Source organism: Microcaecilia unicolor, chromosome 1, assembly GCF_901765095.1.
Source record: "Microcaecilia unicolor chromosome 1, aMicUni1.1, whole genome shotgun sequence".
NCBI classification, from domain to species: domain Eukaryota; kingdom Metazoa; phylum Chordata; class Amphibia; order Gymnophiona; family Siphonopidae; genus Microcaecilia; species Microcaecilia unicolor.
Genome location: NC_044031.1, coordinates 456,083,879 through 456,102,683, shown reverse-complemented (window position 1 = coordinate 456,102,683; position 18,805 = coordinate 456,083,879). Strand labels below are relative to the sequence as shown.

At 41.9% G+C, this 18,805-nt stretch overlaps 1 protein-coding gene across 2 annotated transcripts in view; it reads right to left on the bottom strand.

Moving 5' to 3' along the window:
* EMILIN2 (elastin microfibril interfacer 2) overlaps positions 1 to 18,805 on the bottom strand; it is a 133,157-nt gene that overhangs the window by 33,325 nt on the left and 81,027 nt on the right. For both annotated transcript variants that reach the window (XM_030213037.1, XM_030213045.1), the window contains exon 3: positions 10,276 to 10,448. In XM_030213037.1, coding sequence (XP_030068897.1) covers positions 10,276 to 10,448 — 173 coding nt within the window. The remainder of the gene's footprint in view (positions 1 to 10,275; positions 10,449 to 18,805) is intronic.

The following is an 18,805-nucleotide window of genomic DNA, read 5'->3' as shown; positions in this document are numbered from 1 at the left end:
AGGAGGTGTATCGGTGCAGTCCTTGAAGAGAGACATAGTGGATGAAGTTCGCAGTATCAACGTTGGGATGGTTTTGCTGCTTACAAGAATACAGAGAGAGATATACAAAGAAAGCGGCACCGCATTAAAAACAGAGGACACATCTTTATGAACGGTTTGATGCGAAACTAATGCTGGATGGACAGCTTTGATTATAGTACCAGCTCTCTGTGGTTTATACCAGGAGTGTCTCCAAAGATATGTTGAGCTCCAAATGATGTTATAATATGTGTTTACCACATTGGTTGGTGCATATGTTGGCGTAAGGTTGAACAGTTATGAGTGAACGGTGTAAGTGGAATATGTTTGAGTAGTGGTATACAAGTGATAGGATACAAATGTTTTTGTATGTTACAATAAGTGGATTAATAAAAAATTAAATGTAATTGCACAAATCAAGGGGCTGGTGGTTGGGAGGCGGGGCTAGTGCTGGGCAGACTTATGCGGGCTGTGCCCTGAAAAAGACAGATACAAATCAAGGTAAGGTATACACAAAAAGTAGCACATATGAGTTATCTTGTTGGGCAGACTGGATGGACCGTGCAGGTCTTTTTCTGCCATCATCTACTATGTTACATAGCTTGATCAGCGAGGTATCTTTGACAATTATACAGCTATATTGGAATAGCTTTACCCATCATAGTTTGGTTATGTTCTATTATGAGCACACAAATTTTCTAGTGTGCAACTGAAAGGGGACATGGCCATGAGAGGGGTATGGGCAGGTCAGGGGTGTTCACTAAAGATGTGCCCAGTATTATAGAATCTGAGAGATCCACACCTAATTCAGAATAGCCATACTGGGTCAGACCAATGGTCCATCTAGCCCAGTATCCTGTTTCCAACAGTGGCCAATCCAGGTCATAAGCACCTGGCAGAAACCCAATTAGTAGCAACATTCCATGCTACCAATCCCAGGGCAAGCAGTGGTTTCCCCCATGTCAATATGAATAACAGACTATAGATTTTTTCCTCCAGGAACTTGTCCAAATCTTATTCAAACCCAGATATGCTAACTGCTGTTACCATATCCTCCAGCAGCAAGTTCCAGAGTTCAGCTATTCTTCAAGTGAAAATATATTTCATCCTATTTGTTTTAAAAGTATTTCTATGTAATTTCATTGAGTGTCCCCTGGTTTTTGTACTTTTGAAAGAGTTAACATGGGGTGGCACTAGGCATACAGGGATGATTAGTGTTTGGTATATTCCTAAATTATGCCTTAGAGGGTACTTGATAACGGATTTCTAAGTAAACAGTCTGTCCTGCATCAACATCAACAACATGCATACTTATGGAAACCTTGGAAACACTGACATTTTTAAATAAAGTTGCATTATCCCATAACTTAAACTTTACTGGTCAACCTCTCAACACACATCACAGTATCGTGGAAAATAATTACTGCAGTGGCACATATCACTCAAATTTACTTTATAAGAAATATAAGATACCTTATTAAGCTATATTAATAAAATAAGTCTTCTTGTCCCTTCCTCTGGTTCTACTGCTTTCTCTTGTTTCTGAAGCTGACATGAACCTATTCAAGTCCCTGGAGTTTCTGACAGAGTTCCTTCCACCTCCCTCTCCTTATGAAGGAGCAGACAAATAAAGACTTGTCTGCCAAATTACTTTGTAAAGTAACACTAAATCCTGCAAAGAAGCTTCTCAGAGCACCAATTCTGAACACACAAATATCAGTAACTGTACTTGTAAAAAGGAAGCAGTGGATATACAGAACCACAATATGCTTCCTATTGGAAAAGCCAGACAAATCAGACTCCTATGGATCCACACACAAATTACATAATGCCAACAGAATCTCTCAACTTGGTCACTCACAGAACACAATCAAACATATAAAAGACAAGTGACCGACTCACCCGCAAATGCGCAGTGGAGACTTCCCTCTCTGTCCCGCCCTCGCGTCAAGATGTGATGATGTCAGAGGGCGGAACAGAGGGAAATGGACGCTGCCGGCCTGCTGCTGCTGCTGGAGAGCCTGGAGACGAAGGAAAGGAACATCGCCGGCACACCAACCTCCCCCCTCCCCCCATCCCTGACGTTGCTGTCACCGCCGCTCCCTCCCCCCTCCATATCGGGCCCCCTGCACTGACATGACAGCGCCTCTCACCTCCGTATGGAAGCACTGCAGGCAGCAGCAGAGCGATCTGCTGCTGCCTGCAGCGCTTTCACACGGAGGTGAGAGGCGCTCTCATGTCAGTGCAGGGAGCCCGGCACGGGGGGGGGGGAGGGAGCGGTGAGGAGGGTAGCTGGACATGGGGGGAGGGCAGGGGGCAGAGAGGAGGGTTGCTGGACATGGGGAAAGAGCAGGACAGAGAGGAGGGTTGCTGGACATGGGGTGAGGGCAGGGGAGAGAACAGTGTTGCTGGACATGGATCGATGGAGGGAAGGGGAGGGCAGGAGAGAGAGGAGGGTTGCTGGACATGGGGGGAGGGCAGGGGAGAGAGGAGGGTCGGTGGACGGGGTGAGGCCAGGGGAGACAGGAGGGCTGCTGGACATGGGGTGGAGGGCAGGGGAGAGAGCAGCGTTGCTGGACATGGATCGATGGAGGGAAGAGGAGGGCAGGGGAGAGAGGAGGGTTGCTGGACATGGGGGGAGGGCATGGGAGAGAGCAGGGTTGGTGGACAGGGCAGGGAGGCCAAGGGAAAGAGGAGGGTTGCTGGATATGGGGGGAGAGCAGGGGAGAGAGGATGGTTGGTGGATGGGGGGAGGCCAGGGGATACAGGAGGGCTGCTGGACATGGGGGAGAGGGCAGGGGAGAGAGCAAGGTTGCTGGACATGGATCGGGGGGAGGGGAGGGCAGGGGAGAGAGGAGGTTTGCTGGACATGGAGGTGAGAATTACAAATTTCGCCCGTTTTAACGGGCTTAACGGCTAGTTACAGAATAAAGGACCAAAATTAGATAAGGAAACACTGAGATATCACATTCTCTGTAAACAGTACAGCACAGGAGAAATAAAAATAAAAAGAGATTATCTACTGTAGGAAGCAAAATACAAGATCACTTTCTACTCCAAAATAAAACCCACAAATAAATGATTTGGATACCCAAGAAAAGTTAACAACTTGTGGAAGAACAGTGAGCTGTATCTTCAAAGCACTTAGACTAACAAAGTTACATATGTACCCTATGGAACAAGACTTACGGCTTTGAAAATGAGCCCCAATGACTCCAGCCAACTTATTAGTGGAACATTTATTATTTATTTATTTATTGCATTGCATTGCATTTGTATCTCACATTTTCCCACCTATTTGCGGGCTCAGTGTGGCTCACAATACATTGTAAATGATGGAAATACAATTTGTTACAACTCAATTATGGATTACATTGTGACAGTTACGTGAAGACAGAGTCAAGTATCGTTAGGGAATAGGACAAAGGAAGAGAACAATGGAACAGTGGAAAGAGACAACAGGAAACTGATAGGGTAATAGAACATTAGCAAGAGAACATTCGGTATAACATTTTTCTGTGAGTAAAGGTATAAATGTGATAAAATTACGGGGGATAAAAAATTCAGAAGAGAATGTATTGGTGTATATCTGAATAGTGAATATGGACTTCATGTGTTTTGATCCTTACAGTAAATTTTATCAAAGAGATAAGTCTTCAATAGTTTGCGGAAGTTGGTTAGTTCGTGGATCGATTTCAAGTTGCGTGGTAGTGTATTCCAGAATTGCGTGCTTATGTAAGAAAAGGTTGATGTGTGCAGCGCCTTGTATATTAAGCCTTTGCAATTAGGGAAGTGGAGGTTAAGGAAAGTTCGAGATGATCTTTTGGCGTTTCTGGGAGATAGGTCTATTAAGTCAGACATGTAGGCTGGGGCTTCACCGTGAATAATTTTGTGGACTAATGTGCAAACTTTAAAGGTGATGCGTTCTTTAAGTGGGAGCCAGTGTAGCTTTTCTCGTAAGGGTTTTGCACTTTCGTATTTTGGTTTTCCGAAGATAAGTCTGGCTGCTGTGTTCTGGGCTGTTTGAAGTTTCCTCAGTATTTGCTCTTTACAACCTGCGTATAGTGAATTGCAGTAATCCAGATGGCTAAGTACGAGGGATTGCACTAGGTTGCGAAAGACGAATCTTGGGAAGAATGGTCTTATTCTTTTCAGTTTCCACATGCATTGGAACATCTTTTTGGTTGTATTGTTTGCATGGGTTTCGAGTGTTAGATGGCGATCAATAGTGACTACAAGGATTTTTAAAGTTTCTGAGATTGGAAGGTTTAGTTTCGGTGTGTTTAAAGCAGTAAATTTGTTCGTGTTGTATTGGGAGGTGAGTATTAGGCATTGAGTTTTTTCAGCGTTTAGTTTTAATCGAAATGCATCTGCCCAGGTGTTCATGATGTGTAGACTTTGGTTGATTTCATTGGATATTTCTTTGATGTCTTGTTTGAAAGGGATGTATATTGTTACATCGTCAGCGTATATATATGGGTTAAGCTTATGATTTGATAGAAGTTTTGCCAATGGGATCATCATTATGTTGAAGATGGTTGGTGAGAGGGGTGATCCTTGCGGTACTCCACATTCAGGTGTCCATGAAGCGGACGTGGTTGAATTTGATGTGACTTGTTTTGAACACAGGGTTAGGAACCCCTTAAACCAGTTTAGGACATTCCCTCCGATGCCGAAATATTCAAGTATGTGCAAAAGAATTCCGTGGTCAACCATGTCAAAGGCACTTGACATGTCAAATTGTAGGAGGAGTATATTGTTGCCGGTTGCGATCATTTGTTTGAATTTAGTCATAAGGGTAATTAATACTGTTTCTGTGCTATGATTCGATCGGAATCCTGATTGGGCATCATGCAGTATTGAGAACTTGTTTAAATAGTTTGTGAGTTGTTTTGTTACCATCCCTTCGGTTATTTTGGTTATTAGTGGTATGGATGCTACTGGTCTGTAATTGGTTATTTCGCTTGTGCTTTTCTTTGTATCTTTGGGTATTGGAGTAAGTAAGATGTTTCCTTTTTCCTTTGGGAAGAGTCCATTTTGTAGCATGTAGTTTACGTGGTTCGTTAGGTTTCTTATAAACTGTTGAGGAGCTGATTTCATGAGGTTGTTTGGGCATATGTCTAGTTTGCAGTGGGATTTAGCAAATCTTTTAAGTGTTTCAGAGATGAGGTCTTCTGATAGTAATTCGAAATCGGTCCAGGTTCTGTCTGCTGGGTATATTCCGTCTTCTGGGTCTAGACAGTCTAGAAGTGTGGCGTATTCAATAGTGCTGGCGGGTATTTTAAGTCGCAGTTGTATAATTTTCTCCTTAAAGTATTTCGCAAGGTTGTCGACATCTGGTGTGTCTTTGCTGTTGTTTGTAGCTGGTGAGGTGTCTAGCAATTTATTCACAAGGTAGAAGAGTTTGTGTGTGTCTTTGTAGTTGGGTCCTATCATTGTTTTGTAGTGTAGTCTTTTAGTCTGTTTTATGGTATATTTGTATTTCCTCCAAGGTAGTTTCCAGGCATTTAGTGTTTGTTCATCTTTCATTTTGTTCCATGCGTGTTCTAGTTTCCTGACTTGTGTTTTAATTTTTTTCAGCTCTTCGGTGAACCATGGATTTGATTTTTTCCTATGTGATGCTCTGGTTTGTATTGTGGTGATTCTGTCTAATGTTGTTGTGCAGATATCGTCCCATTCTTGGAGTAATTGGATGGTGTCAGCATTTGTTGACCATTCGTTCTGGTAGATCTGTTGCCAGAATGTTGTGGGGTCTATTTTTCCTCTCGTGGTGTATGTTGCTCTTTCATGTTTGTTGATTACGTTTATGTGTGTTTTTCGCCAGTTGAGGGAGACATATGCTTTATGGTGGTCAGACCATAGTGTGGGTGTCCATCTTGTGTCAGTAAGTAGGATATTTGAGTCTGGGTCGAATTTATGTGTAATGATGTCCAGTGTGTGTCCTTTTGTGTGTGTTGGTTGCATGTTAGGTGTGTGCAGATCCCAGAGTTTTAAGAATTCTTTGCATTCTCGTGTACCTGTAGAGGTGTCGTCTTCAAGGTGTAGGTTGATGTCTCCTATTATGAGGATGTTTGAGGCAGAGACACATGTGTTTGAGATAAAGTCCATAAGTTTCATTTGGGAGTCTTGCCATTTTCGTGGTGGCCTGTAGAATAGGATTGCGTTGAGGTGTCCTGGTAGGTTTGGGTGAGTGATTCTTGTCGAGGCAATTTTGAGTTGTGGAGAGGTAGATTCACCCGTGGTTGTGATGGTGAATTCGGGTTTGTAAATTATGGCTATTCCGCCCCCCCCCCCCCCCCCCTTTTTCCATTTCTTGTCCAGTGGGTGATTTTGTATTCTGGTGGGCATGTCTCTAATATGGCGGGGTCTGTAAGGCTGTGGAACCAGGTTTCTGTGATGAATAGAAGGTCTAAATTATCTGTGGTGATCCAGTCTAGTATATCTACTGAGTTGCTTACTGCTGATCTTGCATTGATGTATCCTAGTTGGATTAAGCGGTGTGGTTCTGTGGAAGTGTTCGATGTGTTTATTTTTATTAGTTGTCTGTTTCTTCGGTGGTTGGATTTGTTATTGTTGTTGTTTTTCTCTTTTTGTTGGTGGTGTTCGTATGCAGAGATTTTTTCTTTCGGTTGGTTATTGTGTCTTTGGTCTGGTAAGTTGTTCATAGGTTGTGCGTGGAGTTGGTGAATTGTGGGTGGGTTGTTATGGACGTTCTTCAGGGTGGGCATTCTGTGTGTGGGGTTGCTTTGTAATTTGTGAGTTGTGGGGTTATTGTTGTCTGGGTCGTGGGTAGTGTTTGCGTGTGAAAGTAGGGTGAGGCAGAAGATGGTTAGGAGTGTTTTGCTGGTATTCATATTAGTGTTTAAGGCGTCATAACAAACAATCAGCTGGTTTGCATTCAAAGCTAAGCAAAGCCTACAGTTGCATTTAAGCTTGGCAACATTTCATGCTGATCATGCTTGGTTAATAATCAGAGCAAATAAAATCACAGGGAATCTAGTAGCAGCAATGTTTTGCAAAGCATTTAAATCGAGGTAATAAAATCGCAGGCGCCCTGATGCAAGCAATTTGTGGTCACTCTGGTAGTAGCAGACAAATAAGATCACAGGGAGTCTAGTAGCAGCAATGCTTTATAAAGCATTTAAATCGAGGTAGTAAAATTGCAGGTGTCCTAACGCAAGCAATTCGTGGTCATTTTAGTAGTAGCAGGCAAATGAAATTACAGGGAGTCTAGTAGCAGTAATGCTTTCTGGAGCATTTAAATCGAGGTAGTAAAATCGCAGGTGCCCTAACACAAGCAAAGGAGGGCAGAGCAAAACAGAGCAAGGTAAAGCAAGGCAGTTCCCTCCTTCCTCGATTCGATATTGTTCTCCGGGCATCGGCAGCATACGTGGATGACTCCTCTTTACTTTCTGCACCCGGTGTTTCTCCCTCGGTCTTTTTTTTTTCTTTTAGACAGTCAGTTTTGGTATGTGCCGTGTCCACTCCCAGTGACCCCTGCTCACCTTCACCTCCGTTCGCCTCGCTGCACTTCACGCTCAGCTCTGTCCTCAAATCATCCCACGCCAACTTATTAGTGGAACATAACCACAGAGGCATGGTATGGTCACATTTTCAATATGGTAATACTAGAGCCCAGCTAAGGAACAAGTTATTTTGAGTTAGTCTTCACTGGACCAAACTTGATTTCCTTGTGCCATCACCATTCAGCTCGGTAGGCAATTTTCTTAAAATGTGGAGGATAGAGGATTTTTTTTCTTTTTACATTTATATCCCACATTATCTCAAGCAAACTCGGGTTTAATGTGGCTTAAATTTGAAAATGCAATGAGACAGAATAATAGAATTCAGTTATATCATGGGAGCAAATGGAAGGGGATATGTCTGAAACATTTAACAAAGTTGAGATTAGCATATATACTCAACTGGGCATTTGAAAGTCTGTCCTTTATTGTAAGTCTTCTTTCTTGAAATTTCAATATATCTGATCAGCAAAATACCACAAACATTATCAGAAAATGGTATAACAAGTAAGCAAAAACTTCATTATGCCGCATGTTCAGAAATCATAGCCATATGTATAAACATGTACACACCAGAACAGACTTCTATACACACATTGCAAAAGTAAACAACAACTTCTACAGAGTACATCCAAAGCTTAATTTTTATTTTCTCATTTCCATCTTCCAAAATTCTAGGCAGCAGATGTACAGATCAGCAGGACCCAAAGCAGTACAAAACAAGTAGTGAGAAACAACACAGTTTATACCTAATTTGTTCAACCACCCTTAGGATTCACCTTTGGGTTCAAAAAGCAAAACCACAAGCATGTAAGGACTGGATAAATGAATTAAACAAAGCCTACAGCAAATGCCCTTAATATGTAATACTTGGTAGCAATAAGGAAACAGTGATGGAATATTCACATAGCAAGCAGCCTGAGCCAACAGATTTATTTTCCACTGAACATAACTAACTTTGTATGAACTAACAGGCTAACAGTGTGCTATGCTGGACAATGTTGCCACGTTCAGACTGACTCTGGACAGAACTTCTGCATAAAGGAAGCCCTTCCCTCATTATTCAATACCTCTCTGTGACACAGTTGTAATAAAAAAGCGAGTGCATTTTCATAATATATCACTAACATCACTGATAAAAAGAGTTACATATACTAAACTTTCTTTGAAAGGAGAAAAAGACCTCAGAAGCTCGGCTTTCTATCAGTATTAATAGTGACTGAAATAGCCATGTGAACGTCCTCAATGGTCTAAAATCTCCTTTGAGTTTTCATATTCAATTTTAACCCACTATTCAGCCAAATATGAATAATGTATTCAGGGTCTTATCCAGTGCCAAAGTGTATCGAATACAAATATTGGTACAGCCCTAAAAGGAAGTGCAAAACATTCAACCAATTTTACAAGTAAAATAAAGATGCCAAAAATAATAGAGTCATGGCAGCAGCTCAAACAGAAGTCTGCACTGAGGGGAACAGAGTCAATTATTGGATTATGGACTTTATTCAACTGAGACTCTTTCTGTAGACAAAGAATGGGAAAGAGTCCGTTATATAAAAAAAAAAAAAAAGGATCCTGTATCACATATCAACATCTGGAATCAGGCAACATTCACAGTACTTCTAGCACTACAAAAGACAAAAACATATAAACAAATCTAATACAGCCAAACTTGTAACATTAAAAAAAAAAAGAAGTCTGCAAGGTTGTAAATGTTACTAGAATGACCTAGTGCCTTTGGATATAGTTGACTGAGTTCATCATGTAGCTTATTTTCCAGAGAATTCTGATTATATAAAAGTATGATTCTTGGAGAGAATACCTAACTGTTGCAGAAAATTGTCCCTTAATTTGAAACAAACTAATGGGATGTGGTGATTAGATTGAGCCTCAGTAAGGGGTCCTTTTACGAAGCAGTGGGTTAGCAGTGGGGGACATTTTTCCCTTGCGCCAGGTCCCTTTTTTTACCACAGTGGGTAAAAAGCCCCCCCCCCCCCCCAAAAAAATGGCCATGCAGCAAGATAACTCTTACCACATGACCATGCAGCGCGGAATATTTATTGCCATCGAGGTGCTGGTAACTCAGCGGTAACCAGGCAGTGTGTGGCGATGCCCAATTACCGCCAGGTTAGCACCATGCTAGAAAAAATGTTTTTTGCTGGCGTGCCCTCGAGCCAGAACTACCACCAGCAGCTGTGTTGGGCCAGCAGTAGTTCTTATTTAGTGGTAAGCCCACGTTGGGCTTACCAATGCTTTGTAAAAGGGCCCCTAACAGTGGCGTAGCCACAGGTGGGCCTGAGTGGGCCGGGGCCCACCCACTTAGGGCTCAGGCCCACCCAACAGTAGCAGACATTTAGCAGTAGCTGGTAGGGATCCCAAGCTCTGCCAGCTGAAGACTTCCCCCTGATGGTAACAAAAACGTTACTCTCCACAATACTGGCACCTATGCGTGCTCAGTTTTCAGCGTATGCGTGCTGCAGACTGCCAAGGTGGAAAGAAGCATTTTTCCGCCAGCTGTTTTGGTGGTGGTGGGGGGGGGAGAACACTTGGTGCCCACCCAATTATTGCCTACGCCCACCCAAAATCTGTTGTCTGGCTACACCCCTGGCCCCTAAACCAAGAAATGTCTCTCCCCCTTGCCAATGCAGTATCCAGGAGGGGTGTACACATAATTCAGCACATATCATGTACATAGTATAGCATGTTTCAAAATGCCAGTATAAAAAAAAGATACCTAAGTCCTTTCTGCGATCATCAAGTGGTAGATTCGGGAACAGGATACTTTTTGTCCTGTTTGCTGAACCCTCTCTGCAATCTTCACCTTTATACCCAGGACAGCACTTCCACTCCAGCTCAGTCACTGTCTTGAATGAGAGTGTATACCTTGGCCTGAAACTCACTTGGTATCTGCAAAGAAAAAGGAATACGGGTAAACCATGCAGGTTTGATGTTCAAAACATTTATGTGATTAAAACTAACCTTTAACCATTATTGTCAAATTTGATGTTTCGCCTGTGATCTACAATCTCAAAGTGAAATTGCAAACCATATAACAACAAATAAATGAAATACAACAGTCAAGTGATATCAGATAAAAGAAAAAATGCAATTTGAATATAACAGTCAGGTTTTTAGGGCTTTTCGAAAATCAGAATAACAGACTTCTATAAGCAGATGGTCACAGATGGTTCATTCCATATTCATGGGCCCATACAGGAGATCCTCAAGTACCAAGTAACGCAGTCGGAAACAAAGAGAATATGGCAGAAAGATACAGAAATATTTCCCACAGTCCTTGAAGACTACACCCAGTGGGTTTTCAAGATTTCCACAATGAATATTCAAGAGCTCTATTTGAATAGAATGGAAGCGGTACATGCAGATCAATGTCATGCATATCCATTATGGAAATCTTGAAAAACTGACCAGGGTTGTGGCCTTTGAGGATCGTGGTTGTCCACCCCTATACTAGGCCCTGCACCCTAACTGAAGAAAGATAATCTGGCAAAACAGAATGATCCAGCTGGCACTCAGGAAGCAGCTGAAGCATCTTCATCCCTGATAGGAGTTGGGAAGATGGGGTGGAGTGCAGGAGAGGATGCATCTTTCACCTTAACGGGGATTCAGGAGAGAGTGGCATGGTCACAGAGAGGAAAGAAAAAAATCGCATCAAAGGGTGAGGACGACCGATAGAGGGCTGAGGGAGAAGGGGAAAGAGAATGGGGAGACAACTAAAGAAAAAAGGGAAAGACAAAAAGAATGAGAAGGCTGCAAGGTCTGCAGTATGCATACAGGAGGAGAGTGACATGGCTGTATCAAGGTGTAATTGAAAGTAGAGGAGAACAAGATGGCTGCCCTGGAATAGGGATGGGGGCTTGGAGGAGGAAGCGTGAAAGGGCTGCACCAAAGAAGAATGGAGTATAGAGGAGGAGGGGATGAGGACACTGTATAGGGATAAGAATTGTGCATTTGTCAGGGATGAAATACACCAACATGTGCTTTGTACCACCCTACTACTACTACTATTAAACATTTCTATAGCGCTACTAGACTTACGCAGCGCTGTACAAATTAACATGAAAAGACATATACAGTGCAATTTTTCTAGCAAAAAAGGTGCTGGTACTCAAATGCCAGGCCACCTTTCAGGGGTGGGGTGATCATTGAGGGATCCACCCTACAATAGCCAGGCTCCCTGCAACTAGTCACAGAATCTATGACATGGCAGAATTGGTGTGTAGGGCCTGAACTCTTTCATTAAAACTTGGGGACCATGGGTCAACTTTAGCAGTCAATGGAAAAGGTGCCAGTACTCAGTACCCCCAAGTACCCCCTCAAAACCCCCCAGCAGTATCTATCCTTTTTTGTCTTAGCTTATATGTAATGCAATATGGTTCTTGTATCCCGCTAACTCCCACTAAACAGTGATTCAACGTGGATAACAACAAAATAAAAGCAATTCCAACAAGCGATTAAACAAGAAATATTTTAAATAAACAAGTTTTCAGGTTTTTACAGAAAGAATAATAAGAAGGGGAAGCTTATAGATTGGGAGGTAAAGAAAGACAATAATTTATAGCCTGATAGCAGAAGGAATCTTCTAAGATTTTCTTATACCTGACTCTAGAAAATGATGGAAAAATGAAAAGATATGGGTCTCTAGCCCTGGAAGTTCAGCGATTAGAGGGAAATGAAAAAAGTCCAAGAAGATATTCCGGAGTAGACCCATCAAACATCTTAAATACTACAGAGGCTAATTTAAAGAGAATACGGGCCTGTACAGGGAGACAGTGAAGAGAAATCAATACAGGGGTAACGTTATCAAACTTTTTGAAATGGATTATAAGTTTAGCTGCAGCTGAAGCTTGGTGCGCAAGCTAAATGTAAGAGATGAGTAGTAGAGACAGTTACAGTAATCCAAATGCACCTGATTTTCTTTGAAAAACCGGCCAGTTGGCAACCCTGGATAAGACTGCTTTTTATGCAGCCCCATCTCCACTGGCTTGATCATAATTAAAACAGGTCTAGCTCAAAACGTCTTAGTTTTGGTCCTGGACATTTTCATTTTGTTCCATTATGGCTGAAAGACGTCCAGGCTTAGGAATGCCCAAATTCTGCCTTTAACATGCCCCTGACTCACCCCTTTAAGATCTGGATGCACTGCAAACAAACTGCATAGAAAAACATCTGGAAATGGGTTTAGAACATACCGATTTGCTTTATGTCACTTTTTAGACATTTTTCTCTTTTGAAAATGAACCCCATAGGCACCTATACATCTTTATAAATTAGCACCTACTTGCCCTTTTAAACCAAGCACCTAGTTATAACATTACCATCCACATGTGCATATATATTTTTCTTTGTGCGAAGGAAGAAAACTAAGCATTAGGAAATCTTCAAACATTTCCTAATTTCAATTGTTTTACAGATGTGCTCTTTTCCTAACCTCTGTAAAATAGCAACTGTCATATCAAAATGTGATTTTTTTTTTTTTTTTAAATCATATTCAAAGATTTCACCTATCTTTTTACCCCTTTGGGTTAGGGCTATGTAAGCTACATGAGGCAATTTGGACTGAAATGCAGGCAGGTGTTTTATCCCCACTGCAAGCTGACATGGTGGGAGCATGCTCAGTGTGCTTCCTCTGACCTGTTCCAGATGCTGGTGAAGCCAGGAGCAACTCCAAGAATGAATAACGGAGGACGATGCATTAATGCAGTGAAGCCGATAATATCTTACAGACTTTCTAGGAAGGGCCGATCTAAGAAAAGGCGAGTAAGGAGCATTTTTTCTAAGATACTCATGTCCTCTGAGTCACCTTTTTTTTTTTAACCACACACCATTTTGGCTGCAAGTTTCCCACAGTTCTGTTGTTTTTTTTTTTTGTTCAATCAAACCTATTATTTATAAGTAGCAGATGGTTTCACTACGAGTCCTAGTGACCTTAAGCTTGTATGTCCAATAATGAAAGAGAACTCGGAAAAAAGGTCCTAATTAATTGCCTGGAGAAAGAAGAAAATAGATGCAACGTGATGCTGGAATTCAGTGTCAGCCCATCTTGAATCTATAACAGAGGTCCATAAGCCAGCCTGGTTTTCAGGATTTCCACAACGCATATGTATGAGACCTGTTTGCATTCACTGCTTCCACTATATGCAAATAGATTTCATACATATTCATTGTGGAAATCCTGAAAACCAGGCTGGGTTGTGGACCTTGAGCCTATATGATCCTATAAGATCAAAGCACAGACAGGGTAACTTTGTAAAGTGCTCACTCACAGTTATGCATGTATTTCATTAGAATAGTAGAGAGGTGTGGTAGCCATGTTAGTCCACTCTTAAAGGTTATCAATAGAAATCAAACAAAATAAAACATGGAAAAGAAAATAAGATGATACCTTTTTTATTGGACATAACTTAATACATTTCTTGATTAGCTTTCGAAGGTTGCCCTTCTTCGTCAGATTGGAAATAATCAAATGTGGTAGCAGATAGTGTATATAAATGAAACATCCAAGCATTACTTTGACAGTCTGACAGGGTGGGAGGGTGGGGGTGGGTAGGAGGTATGCATGGGGACATCAAAGCATTTCATTGATAGTCTAACAGGATGGGTGCGGGTAGGTGAGAGGAGGGTGATAAACAGAGAAATACAACTTTATGGTTTATAATGGGCTAGAAAACCCAGGTCCTTTTTAAGTCCTGTCTGTTAAGTGTCAAAATATTCAATCATTCTGACTTCAAAGGTCTTACGTTCCTGTATTGTTTTAAAGTTACCTTTCAGGATTCTTACTATGAAATCACTGGTACAGTGTTCTGGTCTTGTAAAGTGCTGGCCCACAGGGGTGGGAATCTGACTGGCACCAGCTTTCTTCATGTTATGTCTATGTAAATTAAATCTTGTCTTAAGCATCTGGCCTGTTTCTCCAATATAGCATCCTTCGTTATATTTTTTACACTGAATGATATATACCACATTGGAAGATGAGCATGTGAAAGATTCCTTTATGTTGAATATTTTTCCTTTGTGAATGGCTGTGGGGTCCTGTGAAATGTTTTGGCATAGCTTGCAGCTGGATATATAACAGGGAAATGTGCCCTCCTCTTCCTTTTCAGTCTGTGTTGGGAGTTTACTTCTGATTAGCTTGTGTTTTAAGTTGGGTGGCTGTCAGAAGGCCAGCACTGGTGGGGATGGGAATATCTCTTTCAGTAATTCATCCTCTTGGAGTAGAGGCTGTAGATCTCTTATTATTTTCCTCAGTTTTTCCAGTTCTGGGTTGTATGTCACTACAAGGGGTATTCTGTCTGTGGCTTTTTTTTTCTTTGTACTGTAGCAGATTTTCCCTGGGTGTTTTGAGGGAGGAGGCAATATTCTTGGAGATTATTTTGGGGTTGTAGCCTTTCTGTTTGAAGGATGCAGTCAGGATTTCAAAGTGTCTGTCTCTATCCCCTGGGTCCGAGCAGATACGGTGGTATCTTGTGGCTTGGCTGTAAATAATGGATCTTTTTGTATGTGAAGGAAGGAAGCTGGAGTTGTGGAAAGAGTTGTGATTAAAATAGTAGCAACTATGTACACATGGATGCCAAAATTCCACCTTCACTCTATTAAAGTGGAGGAACACAGCAGGTAGGGCATGCAAATTATTTCATACATATTCCTTGTAGGAATCTTGAAAACCTAACTGGCTAGGTGTGTCCCAAAGAATGGGTTGTAAACCTCTGCATTACATTAAGGCCCTTATTTTAGAAGCTCTGTTTGTGTTCTGGATGTCTGAAAACCGGCATGCGCCAATCCATTTTTTAGCGTGCCTGTAGAAAAGGCCTTTTCTTATGCCGAAAATGGACGAGCAGCAAAATCAAAATTGACACGCATCCATTTTGGGTCTGAGACCTTACTGCTACCCATTGACCTAGCAGTAAAGAATCCGGGCGGTAATGACCTACATGCGTCAAATGCCACTTGGTCCACGTCCGTTACGTGTGCCCAAAATTAAAAAAAATATTTTTCAGACGTGTATATTGGACACGCACCAAAAATGAAATTACCGCAAGAGCCATGCGGTAGTCAGGTGGTAACTCCATTTTGGCAAATGTAGACGCTTATACGGCTTAGTAAAAGGACCCCTTAATCTGTTTCTGACATTAAGTAAAAGAGTTGAAGTCAGCTTTCTGAAGTCTGGGAAAAAATTGTATCTTTGAAATCTGTATCAGCTTCTTTAGTTAAAGACAACATTTTGATTCATAAGAAACTTGAACAGTTTGAAAACTATAACAGATGATTGAATTTGTTTTTTGAATTTTCCAAAATCATTTGCGATGAGCCCATTTGATCTATTTTGTAAATATGCTGTTTTGATCTGAAGCTATACCTCCTTAAAACAAGGTATATTACCTTCCTAATCTTAAACAGCATCTGGACAACTACCAGCTGGTCAATCACAAGATGAAAAGATTGACGTTAATAACATTTCAGCTATATTGGAAGATTCATTCAATGTCTGACATATCTGAGAGATACCTTATTCATGTCTTTCATCTTTGAACAAGACTTGAATGATATTCATAGGCTTCACTTTCGAAATATACAAGCTTTGTTTTATGGGCAATGCATTTGGGTATATCCTGATGTACATAAGACCACACAGGAGAGGGAAAAAACCTTCTTGCCATTAAGGCAGGATACTAAGGACCTTGGTGCTACTTTTCTCTTAGCTTACCCCTGGAAATGTTTGTTCCATTTTGCCGGCGTGACATATGTTTTCTTTTTACCAGAACAGCTGAAGACTTTCATAGAGCTAACACAAGATCAGTATAGGGATTACAGGTGCAAAAGGATAACGGAGTTCCGTACCTCATGTTAATCCTTATAGTTGTTCTACGGTATTTTTCTCTTTCCTTGTTCTATCTCCTTGACATTTGGACCTCCTTCTCCGATGTTTGAGGTCTAAGGAGAATGTTAGCTTTTATTTTGGTTGTGATGTTATTCACTATTTTTCCCTATATATCTGTATTTGCTATTCATGTTAGTTTAGCACGTGTATACTTGTGGTTGTTTTTCAAAATAATAAATAAATTAATTAATAAATAGCTCACCTCTCTGCCCTGCAAGGAGTGAATGAATGTGTGTCCTCCTCCATCCATTTCTCCCACTCTTTTCTAATGAGACGTTTAAACACATGACCCCTGATTTTCAGCCAATGGCAGACTGCGCGTTTAAAGCCCACTGCCGGCACTGAACCCATTTCCGTCAACCGGGCCGGCATTGAATATCTTCTTTCATTTTTGGCAGTTGGCTGATAACCAGTTAAGCTGAAATTCAGCGCTAACTGGCAATCGGCTAGCGCATAAAGATAGGACAGTTATTTATGTGATCCTACTTATGCGCTAACTTTGCCCAGTTACCTCAGATTCTATATATCGCATTGAGATTTTTGTGTGGAAATCAAAGCATATTCCATCACAACGCATATAACTTAGTTAACAAGCTAATCAGCGCTGATAATTGGATGTTAAAAAACAATTATCAGCACTAATGGGCATTAATTAGAATTTACGTGCACTACTGTCTAAGCATATTCTGTAATGTGGTGTGCATAAATTCTAAGACACATAGTTGAAAGTGGGCGTGGTTATGAGGTTGGAATGGGCAGGTCATCGGCATTTCCAAAATCTATGCACATTGGTATAGAATACACCCACTCCGCGCCTAATTTAGGCGTCAGGATTCACACCAGGTTTTAGTTGACGTAATTGACCATGACTAAATTTAGTTGTGTGGACTGGCGCTCAACATATTCTATATACCACGTGGAAATTTAAGCCTATTCTGTACAATTTAGGTGTACTTTAGAGAATATGCCTAGCCGTAATTTTTTTCCACACGGAATTCTCAGGTGCTATTTATAGAATCTAGACCTTACTACTGAATTTTGGGTTCTAAGTGTGACCCGCCTCCAAGATAGCTGGCTCCCGGTTATGCACTAACCACAAATATTCCGTGGAGATAAAGGGTTATCTACCACCGAATATTCGTGGATAGCCGGTTATGTGTGATTTAACCAATCAGCAGCCGTTGCCAACTGGTTAAATCGCTTTGAATATTGAGCCCTTCGTTATCAGCTATGTCCAAAGGCTGTAGTTTGCACTTAAGTCTACCAGGGCTAAATGGGCTCCAGCAGCATTCAGTTATTTCTTAAACGAATCCAACTTTTGGATTGCTATGAATATTAATAATGATTTTTTGACCCCCCCCCCCCCCAAAAAAAAAAATCACCCAATCGAGCACATAAGCTATTATTAATCCACTCTTTCTCAATATCCTCACTTATTCTTTTTTTTTTTTTTTGTAGAAGATAACAACAACAGACTTTGGGCATTGTTCACATGGCGTGGTTATGTGTTGGAAGATGACTAGCAGTTTCAACTTCTTGCCCTCTGCAGCACATGCTAAGACTACAGCGAAACTGGTTTCGATCATGACTAGCTGTTGTAACAGCTACTGTCTTTGTGCCATGCTCAGCAACTCTTCTTGTACTCGGAATATCAAAACTCATTGGCACTTCATCCACGTTAATTATATATCCCAGTTGGAAGTTCCTTTTTGAACTTTCTTCTTTTGCGAAATCAAAGAATTTACCATTTTTCTCCTCCCAATCATCTGGTAGCTTTTGACTCACTGTAGTTCCAGCCCAAACACATAAGTTGTTCCTATTATAACATAAGCATTAATGGATTTAGCGTGTGCTAAATGCTGAGCAGCCCATTGTATACCTATAGGCTGTGTGGCACTTAACCCACATGAATTAATTAGTGCTCCTTGGTAAAAAGACCCTTTAGTGCACTTTTGATGCCCAGGGCAGCCGAGGGGGGGGGGGGAGCAGGGGGGACAAAATTCCCTGGGCCCGGGCCTCCAAGAGGGGCCTGGCGCCAGGTCAGGCTGCCGGTGCTGCAGTCCATGGTCTCACCTGCCTGCCTCCTCGGCTCCGGGCCCCCTGCACTCGAAGTGGCAGTCACAGATCGCCTCCCTTCGGGCCTTCCCTCCCTGTGTTCTGCCCTCACGGAAACCGGAAGTTGCATCAGACGAGGACGGGATACAGGGAGGGAAGGCCAGAAGGGAGGTGATCTGCGACTGCCGCTTTGAATGCAGGGGGCCCGGAGCCTTGGAGGCAGGCAGGTGAGACTGGGGGCAGCAGCGGCAGGGGGAGCGACGAGGGCATCAGAGGCGGGGGGGGGGGGCGGAGGCAGAGCGGCCTTGCCCCG